Source organism: Atta cephalotes (assembly GCF_000143395.1).
Source record: "Atta cephalotes unplaced genomic scaffold scaffold00033, whole genome shotgun sequence".
Lineage (NCBI taxonomy): Eukaryota > Metazoa > Arthropoda > Insecta > Hymenoptera > Formicidae > Atta > Atta cephalotes.
In genome coordinates, this window is record NW_012130097.1 from 3,330,945 (window position 1) to 3,342,966 (window position 12,022).

At 30.7% G+C, this 12,022-nt stretch overlaps 1 protein-coding gene across 1 annotated transcript in view; it reads right to left on the reverse strand.

Moving 5' to 3' along the window:
- The window catches only part of LOC105621410, a 31,955-nt gene extending 31,548 nt beyond the window's left edge, over nucleotides 1–407 (reverse strand). Inside the window, exon 1 of the mRNA XM_012202880.1 lies at nucleotides 341–407. Within this exon, the coding sequence (XP_012058270.1) occupies nucleotides 341–407 (67 nt within the window). The remainder of the gene's footprint in view (nucleotides 1–340) is intronic.
- Between the last annotated feature and the right edge of the window lie 11,615 nt (nucleotides 408–12,022).

Below are 12,022 nucleotides of genomic sequence, written 5' to 3' on the forward strand. Positions count from 1 at the left end.
AGACTAACTAACTTAAATTAAGTTAATTACTAATATAGTATTATTAGTAATAATATATATATATATATATATATATATATATATATATATATATATATGTCAACGAAACTAATAAATCATGAAATTAGTATCGTATTATCAGTTTCTTATGCTTAATCATTTAAATTTTAATAGTCACGCGAACTTCCATAAGCGCTGACCGTCTTTAGTATCTCATTGGTGCATATAGTTAATAGTGTCTCCCCACATCTCCCCGATCGCATCCATAAAGGATTAGTACGCGATTAATACGCGACATGATCTAGCGAGATTATGGAATCGCGAATGTTGGGCAAATTACCTGAGGCAAGCTTGACGCAATACTCAGGATTATCTACGATGTAATCGAGACCAACGTGAGAATCCATATTGGCTGTATCTGTAGGATAAGCTGCGCTTTCAATCTGTAACAGACAATATAAAACAATATAAAAAAGAAATTCTGTCGATTTTTTATTCCATGTCTTTGTACAATAGATTAAAAAGAATCAATCTGTTCTACGAAAATAAAATTATTAATACAAATTACGCAAATAACTTTAAGAGACCTTTCATCCTTATTCATAGTCCGTTCTTATTTCAAGACTGTCTTAAGTAATGTCTTAAGATGTTAATATGGCTCTGATTGATTTGTGACTTTTTAAGACTATACTTAAGACATTCTTGAATATAAGATCTGACTATGAATATTGGCTCTTAGAGTCTAATAACGATTATGTTCGGAAATTTAAAAAAAAATCTATAATGATAAATTTTTATAGACTTTTGTTAGTTTATTTCCTATTTCTTATTAGTCGTATTTTCACATGTACGATCCAATAAAATTCTTATTAAGAACTTTTTGCAATAACGTGGATCCAGATACGGTGAATACTAAAATCGCATTATCTTTTTCTTAATTAGTTGTTAGGAAGATGATAACTTCACTTTAGCGTTCACCATCTGGATAAAAGATATTGCAAAAATTCTTTATTGTTTATATTGCATATCGTATAAAATAAAGACATTGGCTACTTTTACACCGTGCTTAGTCCGCGATAAATCTTGTCTTTAATCTACAGGATAAACAAGAATACCTTATATAGACCTAAATGCACGATGTAAACGTATTTCATTGTTTCCATACGTACTGATTATTTCGAAGAATATTACTAAGGTTTCAATGATCTAAGACGCTCGCAAGGAATGCTAAAAATCCGGATTCGACTTCCGGTCAAGATACGTAATATTTTCGGCTAAAACTTCCCCTTTACACAGCCAGCCTCAAACTTTCGAGTGACTTTGCTCTTTACCCTCAAGAAAATTAATGTTAACTGACATTTTGTTCTGTCGCTCGTTATTCATTAAAAAGTTATGAAAATTTTTATGAATAGCACACAATGTTTAAACATAAAATAATATATATTTCCTCTTGACAAGGTGGAAAGTGGGGTGGACTTCGCTTCGCGTGGAAAGTCATTACGTTAAAAAGTAATTGACAAAAAAAAGTTTAAAAAGTAACATCTTATTTCTTCCATAATGTTATACATGGTTGAATTAGAAAGGTTTCTCCATGGGTGCGCTTAGGTTGCAAGTAATGGGAGGATTTGTCAGCCAATTAAGTTTTGAGCTCATTTGTAGACATTCACATGACTCGTTTACGCTGCAATGAGCTCAATTTCTGATTGGTCGAGAGATCAGATCACGTGACACGTCCTCCGCTATTATGTGCAATGAGTAACCTTTCTAATTTAATCATGATGTTAATATTAAGGGGTGCCTTCTAATACATACATATATATATATATATATATATACACACACACACACACACACGCACACGCGCGCGCGCGCACACACACAAAGCACACATGACACGTGCATCATTACATCCTTGTTGTTCGCCAATGTTAAATAAGGAGATGATCATTATGATGTATCGCTTGTTGGAAACCTTGTTAACATATGTCAAGGTCATCGAAGGAGCATCCCCTAAAGTAAATATTTACCAATGGCAAATGATTTTTTTACTTAGTCCGCTCTACTGACATCATCAGAAGAATTACTAGACATCCTGTATATATACAAGCTTATTACTATTATTGTTTCAAAAATTAGAATATATGTGTATATGTATAATTATAAATGTATATTTTTTTTATATTTAAAGCTTCCTTTCTACAAAGTAAGTGTAAGTCGAGAAATTATCATTGAGAGGAGAGCAAATGTCCTTTTTTGTCTCCCCTTCTGAACATCCATGCATACAGATAGATGAGTCCAGACCAGATCGAACCAGACGAGACAAGATAGCTAGTGCGATATTTCAATTGGTTGAAGACATTAGGCTGTTGTAATTCCGAATATAAACACAGTCAGGTAAAGGTCCAAGCGATGATTCACGCGAATGCAACGCGTACTGCTGCGTTTGTTGCATAAGTTATAAGCAGACTCACGTACACGCGCGGTAGTTTTCTGCGAGGCATATCGTTCCTCAACCGATGGTTGCGCGGCCTTGATGTGTGCTTGTCGAGCGCACATGTTTATGGCTATTGCCCATCTTAGGAAGGCAACGGACGATCTTGTAAAAAACTAGATATGCCGAGCGTGCAACAGTCTAATTTCTTTTTTTGCTCAGACGACGTTATCCAACGAATCCCCTGGAGATCGTATGATCTCGCTAATTAAACTGTTCGTCCTCTGACAAAAAAGAATAGAATCCCAACAAGGAATACAAATTCGTGTCCGCCTCCTTTCAGATTCACTGCAAAACAAAAATGAATAATCTTGGAATGCTCCCTTTGTTGTAATATAGTCAATATATTAATATATAGCTAATATATTAATGAAAGTCGTTATCTTTATTTGAAATTTTTTATAAGAGCAAAGGAGCTTATATAATGTTTCTTATTCAAACTATCAATTAAATTTTGTTTTAAAAAATTAAGAAAAATTCATTGTTTCAGTTAACAAAATCTATAATATATGAAGAAATGCAATTTCTATTCTTATTAAAAAAAGTAGAATACGTTTGACTGACTTTACAACTGGAGAAAAAAATTTTAGTTCATTTTAGAACAAAATGTTTGCCATTTTTATTAAATATAATGATGAATATAATTGCAATAGTGAAAATTTGAGAAACGTGTATTGCAACTCTAGACTTATTTTTTCTCTCTAGATATTATAAGACTTATAATTATTTCAACATTTTTGAAACAATCCTAATCAAAGAGCTAAGAAATCCAAGAATATTTAATTTATTTATAATTTTGGATAAAGCTGCTTTTACATATGAACAATCAACATTCTGTTTAGGCCTGTCTAGGACTTCCCGTCAATCACTACGAATACTGAAGATCTATATAGAGCTATATCACATTATGTATATTATAAAGTTTCAGTACTCGCAGTGTGTAACGGAACGCAGCCTCTCTTTAAAATTTTTGTAACTATTTAAAATATATCTCACTTTATAAAAAGAGTGAAATCTCTTATATTAAAGATTGAAAATTGAGCCATTCTTTTTCAAAGCTAGTTCAATTTTCATTCTTTAGACTAAGATTCCTTTAAATAATTTAAAAAATATATAAATCACAACACGCAAAATGCAATCGCAACTAGTGATGGGCGTTACTTCATCAAGTATTACTGATATCGTTATATTGAGAAATGACTTTAATAACCATTATCCAAATTTGGAAAATAACGATTAACGAACTAAACGGTTATTTTTCAAGTCTTAAATGAGAATAGAAATTTTCAAAGCTATCATTTTGAAATATTTTATTTCTATGTCTTCGCATATATTTTTCTTCGTAGAAATCGAAAATAATTATAATAACTCCAGACTTAAGGAAAAATTGATATATCGAAATAAAATGAACAAAATCTTTACTCACATCATTATCAGTATAAATTATAAAATCATTATCAGTTATGTTTCAATCATTTATTTATGAAATTAATTCCAAATTAGATCAAATACGAATAATATTGCACCACAAAACATTAATAAGAATACATTTTTCATTATAATGTCATTTCGGTATCGTGCAATGCGCAACACTTGGAGTGGGGGAAATGGTAAAAAGATAATAAATGTTATAATGAAAAATATAATCTAAAGAACACGTTTTATGAAGCAACATTATTGGTCTAATTTGGAATTAATTTCATAAATAAATTATTGAAATGTAACTAACAATGATTTAATAAAATTTAATAACGATGCGAAGGATTTTATTCATTTTATTTCAATGTACCAATTTTTTCTTAAGTCTAGCATTATTATAATAATTATTTTCGGTTTCTACGAAGAAAAATACATAAGAAAACATATAAATAAAACAATCTCCAATCGGTATAGCACAGGAAAAATAAATTTTTTTTACATTTTGGACACAAAGTTGCTATGAAAGATTTTTAATATAATATATAATTATAATATATTATTACATTATTTATAGTTATAAAATATAATGGATAGTTGTTTAAATAACCAATTATTTTAAAGTAACAGTAATTGTTATAACCGTTTACAAAAAATAATCGTTTAGCCCATTAAAACACTTGTAACAGTCAATCAGAAGCAGTATCATTGACGCCGATTGATTGTACGATAAGTGTTTTGCAACTTATCTATGGGTCTTTAGATCAGTGAACCTACAGAAACTGCCCTTGGACCTCATGCAACACACCAATAAATTTTTTATGATCCTTGGCAGTTGGCTCATGAAAAATAATATCCGAAAAAATATAATTATATTTTCTGTTTTATGTGAATAAAGTAAACATATGTGACTCATAAGATTTTACTAATTTCTAAAAATGGCCCTTAAATAAGGTACACATTATTGTCTTATAATATTTTCTAGTAAAAAACATAATATCACATAGTGTTTCTTTTTATTTAATAGTGTCAAACAACAAGATAATGATTCACTGTCTAATAACTAATAATTCACTGTGTTACACTATCGTTGAGTCTTTTACTGGAAAGCATCCTTAAACAGATGAAACTTTTCTTGAAAAATGCGCGCTTCCTGCGTAAGGACATCCGGAAAAAAAAGGACTGGCGGGAAAGAGAAACTCGTGGCCATTCTTCGGGCAGATATACGGCATTCGATACATTAGCGGCGACTTGACAATAACTGCTAATTGTGGGCAACGTAAGAAGGCGCAATCGACCTTCACTTGTATATACGTGAGCGTATAAACACTGCTGTCATATGTGTAAGTAAAATGACACTCACGGCGGTCGCAGAATGCCATATTGGGCATCGTTGACCTCGTCTCTTCTCGCCTCCTCTTTTCTCTTCTCCTTCTCTCTTTTTCTCTTTCTCTCATAGTTCGTTCTGTCTCTCTGAGACACACACCATTACACTCCTCCCCTCCCACGCCTTTCACTCACAAAAAAGGTTTCAGCTGTCGCCAGTGTCGTTCCCTGGCTGCGTCACGCCAAGAGAAGCATGATCGACGCGATCTTGGTTCAATTTATCCCGCGATCCTAGAGTGAATGGATCCAGCGCGATAAAGCAGATTTTACAGTTAAACAGAGAAGAATATAGATTGTGGAGTAAGAGCAAATTTTCCAAATAATTGTTTAGAAAATTTGTCTTTTTATTCTTCAAATCAAGTTTTATAAAGAGGAAAAGAAAGTCGAATAACGACATTCTTTTGCGTTACAAATCAATAAGAATCGAATAGAATGGAAGTAGTTAAAAGATTATTAAATCAAACAAAAGATGATTAACATTTTAAAGTTCTTTTTTTCGACTATTCATGCCTTATATTTTACATTCCGTGCCGAGTACTATAAATGCCATCTTAATAAGTCAAACAAGTTTAGTTTGGATCATTTGGATTTAATTGGAATAATTTACAGATTTTGAATAGAGAGAGAAATTACAATAAAAGATTAACGTCTAAAATGCTACATATAAAATGCAGAAAATGAAACACGGAATTTTTAGACCATGCCTATATGTCAGTTATTAATATTATTTACAAATTTTTTCTTTAATCTCTGAGTTGTATTGATATCAGTGGAGATATGCATTATTTGTCTCTTTATGGAAATGAACAACTGTTCACGTACTGTTCAAGTATCTTTGTTATTATCTGACGCGAAAAAGTTTATTTGAATTAAATTTCATACCTTATTTAATTATTTATTATATTTATTTGTCACAATTTTTTACTTGGTTCACTACTGGATAATATATAAATATGCAAATTGCATCAATTTGATGAGTAATTATCTGCTTTTTCGTTAAAAATATGATAATCGTTTTTTACAAACTTTACTTAATTTTATTATAGCCTTACTTTATGATTTTCTTATTTCCTTCTGGCCATAAACTATGATGGATCTAAAGAATCTTTTTGGTATAGTGGATAGCACAAGATTATTGCACTATGTGAATCAAGTTAAATGATCACGTTCAATTTCCATTGAAAATGATTTAAAGTAAGTCGAAACATGTACGGATATATATATATATTAAAATACTGTTTTATCAGAAATGGACTTTAAACTTTTTATTATTACACTTACACATAAAGTACTGCGCTGACTCTCACTTTCAATCTCGAATTATGGACAAAAATGGATTTGAGGCTCTCGAACCTGTTTTGAATTGAAAGAATAGCAATTACAATATTATATCTCATAAGACATGTAATCGTATATGTGAGAAATACAACCTGTAGAAATCAATGCCTTAAACGGTCTAGCTGGATCTTAAGTGCTTGTTGATTCTGTGTGAATTTATATATTATAATTTATATACTATAATTATATACTACATATGTAATTCTTTAAAATGCGCGAAATGATTTTTCGATCTTGAAATGTAAACTCTACTAAAACTACCGCAGTAATATCACGAGTTAAATTGTCCAACAATTTAATGATTTGATGCTTTTTCGCATCTTAGAACGATCTTAATAATGCTGAGTGACATATTAAAATCTGTAAATAATTAGTTCTATTGTGAAAAATATTACCTCTGCCGGGAATCGAACTTAAATCTTTTGCATTCCTAAGCCTTTAGATTATCGAGACAAATAGAACGATTACATTAATGTACTATCAATATTTGAGAAATATTTTAGATAATTGTAAAAAGGCAAATTATAGAGTTTTTGAAAAACAATAATTTTATAACAAAACACTAATTGAGTTAGGAGACAGTACTCGTGCGAGACAGTACAGCGATCCAAACCGTTATAGATGTGGAAAATGATAGTGAAAGAAAAATGGTAGAGATAATTTTTATGGATCTTAAATGAGCATTTGAAACAATAAGTAGGAAAAGATTATTAGGAAAATTATATCAGTATAGAATTAGAGGTACGATTTTAGAATAGTTAAGATCATATCTAGAAAATAGAACACAATAGGTCCGATTCAACAATATTAAATGATCAAAATTATTGTCCACAGAGTATGGAATACCACAGGGATTTGTTTTAAGTTCGTTGTTATTTATAATTTATATAAATGATATGATCCAAATTTGTCCAGAAGAATGCAATATAAAAATATTTGCAGACGATACGCTAATATACTGGAGAGAGTAGTACGGAATTAAAGAATAAAATGAACATAGTATTTAGCATAATAGAAGGAGGAATGTAAATAAATTAAAATTAAATGTAGAGAAAACAAAATTTATGATAGAAATATAAGGAAAGAGCTATGAGTAGTAATATTACGTTAAAATGTTTGGAGTTGTAATTGAAACAATGAAGTACCTAGAAATAATCATTGATGATAGACTTTGATTTAAAAATCACTGTGATTACATTTGTTAAAGAAAATAGGGAAAAAACGGATTTTTAAAAAAATAGAACAGGTAATTTTATTTCGGCTTATACTAGATATATAGACAATGATAAGACAATCATAGCAATCTTACTTTGAGTATTGTGTAATGTTGTTGATTGATATGAGAGAAACACAGCTAGGCGAATTGCAGAAGGCGTAAAACCAAACTATGAGAATCATATTGCAATATAAGAGATATTCTAAAGTAGAACACATACTGCAAATACTGCAATTTATGTCCATAAAACAGAGGCTTTATTATGTGTGTACTCTTATTTTTAAAATTCTAAATGACATGACGCCGGAATTAAGAAATAAGTTATACATTGTGTGAATTGAAAGCAAAAGACAAGACACAGCAAACCGGGGATATTGTAATAAAATTCCGCAAAATAAAAAATACAAAAAAGAATATGTTTTATGAAGGAGTTTTATGAAAATGTGTAACGTTTTATCGTATGAAGTAAAGCAGTATGAAAGACTTGAGCCATTTAAAAGAGTATTAAAAGAATATATAATATTTAATGTTACTTAGATTTAAGATTATGTACTATTCATATTTTTTGGAATAGTTGAGAAAGCTAATAAAGAATCATTCATATTCCTTCCCCCCCCCCCCTCCTCTCTCTCGCTCTCTCTCTCGGGTGGAACAGAATAATTAAATTTATGACAAAACATTGAACGCAAATTTATGAGTTATTTTATCGCGATCTCTTAAGCCGCGTCTACAAATTCGTCAATAGTTGGAAGCGGGTCTGATTTTTACAATAAGCTGTTACCTACTCTTTACATCTTAAGTCATAAGAAATTGACTAATTGCAGTCGATTATTCTTCTTACATTTGGTTTTGATTGATTAATTTCTTATAGTTTAAGAAAGCTTAGATAATAAAAGCTTAAATAATAGCTTATTGTAGAAAGCTTATGAAGGATTATCGATTAGTCAGGATTAGTCGAAACCAATAAATTGGTAAAGTTGGCTTGCAGTCAACTTCTAAGACTATCTACCACCGACTCATTGTAAACTCGGACTTACATTTATGGCGAATTCAATTGGAAGCATTAGTGCGCTCTAGTGCATATTAAATAAAGCCATTGTACATTGATTTAATTTGAGTATAAGTATAAAAGTGAAATATAAATATTTCGAATTATAATATAAAATACATATTTTACGTAATAAAATGTATTGAGTATTTCAGGATTTAATCGATTTCTATGTTTATGTATAAACATATTTTTACGTTATTTTATGTACGATGGCTTTAATGTGCACAGGGCGCATCGAGTACGTCCAATCGAATTCGCTATTAGTTAAATGCTGTATCATTGCATGTTATTATATTTCAAAGGATAGGACATCTTTACTTTAATACGATATTTTTCATTTATATAGTATAAGTCCCCATTGAATTGAAATTGTGTGAAATGTAAAACAATCACTGCTCATGGATCAAATACAGTGTTTGCATTGTATTAGCGGCATTAAAATATCGTTTATCGTTTAATGAAATCACTGTGACTATAGTACGCATTTAAGTTAATTTTAACGATCTTTTCTAACAAAGTATCCTTTCGTCGTGAGAGAGAAATGCGAAAATCTCTATCACAACGCGCGAGAGACATCACCTGTGTGGCCATTACACGGTGAGTAATTGGAAATCACACACGATAGTCGAATCGCGTAGCATATTTCTTCTTTCTTCTATACTCTTTTATTATTTTTAAAGTTTTTGAGTAGTCACCACAGCCATATTGATGTCAGAAGCGAGAAATAACACGTTTTTATTACGTGTCATTTATAAATAAAGATAATTTAAATAAAACAAAATAACGAGACTGCTAAAAGATTTGAAAACTATGCTCATCCGCCCTGACGATCAGTAAATAATTGTAAAAGTAATAAAAGACACATGTAAGTGAAAATAAGCTATGCATGCGCACTGAATAAAAGCATTTTATATGCCTTTTATTACTTTTTACGATTGTTTACTGTCAGGGGGGATAGCATAGTTTCCGTATATTTTTATAAATTTTTTAAAGCGATTTCATCATTTTGTTTTATCCAAATTTTTATTTTCAAATCATGTAACAAAAATTAATGCGTTATTTCTCGTTTTTGACGATTCAATATGGCTGTGGTGACTATATTCAAGCGCTTTAAGTCCTTTCTATAATTTCGTAAGCATAGTTAGCATAAGTGGTTGTAGTTATAAAAATTGATCAATCACAATCGAATACTCTTTTCATATTCGATTATGAATGCGATCTATTTCATACTGCAAATGCTTTGATTGATCAATGAAGTATTTGTAATATCAAGTAGATAGCACGATGTGATTGATCAATTCTTACAACTACAATCACTTACAAGTATGTTTACACAATCGTAATTTCCAAATACTTATTTATAATGCTGTATTTTATTTACTTGATATTACAGAAGCTGTATAAAATGAAGAGATGAAACATTCAGCCCTGAACACGGGAAGAATATAAATGTACAATCTCTATTACAGTCTAGTAAAAATATAACTACTATTGAAAATACTTTACTTCGACAGTTTACTTTCAACAAATTTATTTTATTACTATTAAAAAAATACCTACATACTTTTCTCCTAAGATATAAGACGAGAGACTGATATATATAATAAATACGTTTCATGCTTTCCTTGATTTTTTTTGAATATTTCTCATGGATTCTCAAATTATGAAAATATATATATATATAAGCTTTACAGCATTTCTTTTAGAAAAAAAATTGAAAAAGTCTTTTAAAGTTTAAGAATTTCATAACAAGATGGTAGTTCAAAAAATTCTAGATATTCTTACTCTTTTGATATAATAATTATGTTCACACGCGATAAATGTTTATATAGCACTAATATTTTAATTAGTTACTTTTAATCTCTGCTTTTAGGATCTATTTTTTGAGATCTATTTTGAAATATTCGATTTTTCCAGATTTTTCACAATGACCTTAGATATTTATATAATAATCAATTAATAAAAGAAACGATCTTACTTTATCATACAAATATAAATAAGATTAGAGATTCTATAACAGAATCCAGCCACAAGATGGCAAACTTTTGATTAGTTCATCGTTTTTATAGTTAGAATAAGTAATTTTAATAAGTTAGAATGAGATATATAAAAAAAGACAGTATACACACTCTTCTTTTTCACTCATATTTTGACAAAATTGCTCGTGGCCAAACTCTGTTATAGGATCTCTAAATAAAATGAGCGTTAATGATTGGACTATCTCACCTGCTTTATTCACTCATCGAAGCAACGCGAACTCAACAGACAGCACATCGTCTGACTCGAGTGGCACGCGTATACGCACTTTTTTTAGTCAAGCGACGTGTAAACTGCGTTTACAGGAGCCTGCAACGACGACGCGACGTATGCAATTAATCGTGCAACTGGCGGCACGACTTGTATTGCGCGCGTGCGCGATAGATCCCCCTCTACCATTTAATCAACGCCCAAGTCCAATCGCTTTCCCTCTCCTTTGCGTGATCAAGCCCTTCTTTCGTTCCTCGCTTTCGCCCGTCGTGCTATCCTTCCCGTCTTCGCGACCATCATTGGAGCTCTTATATGGAGATCTTTCCAGTAAAGACGCGTATATTACTGGTCTAGTTTCTACTGAAGACAGAGCATGGACTACGCCATCCGTGAGTAAATTGATCAATAAAAAGAGATAGAGCACAACCCGATAAATAATCTCTATCTTTCTATTCAATCAATCACAATATGTTGGGAGAATAAAGATTGATCGTTTTTACGTTCTCTCTTTCTCTCTCATTTTTATTAACTACTATTATATATTGTTTAGATATGAATGGCACAGTTCATGCTCTATAGCCTACGGCACACATAAAAACATAAGACAATAAGACTTAAGTAGTAAGCGAATTGACCAATCACAGTAGAAATCATAAGGCTAGTAAGAGCTACCGTAGACAAAGGCTCAAATTTCAACTGGTTAAAATTTTTCTTATAAGTTTATTGCTATTTTTATTTCCATTAGATTATTATGTAGATCTCATCAACTTAAGTTTATGATTACTGTTACAGAAACTTCGACTGTGTTCCAAAATTTACTACAGTACTAAAAAGCTATATAATTCACGTGCACTATAGATTTTCAGTACTGATAATA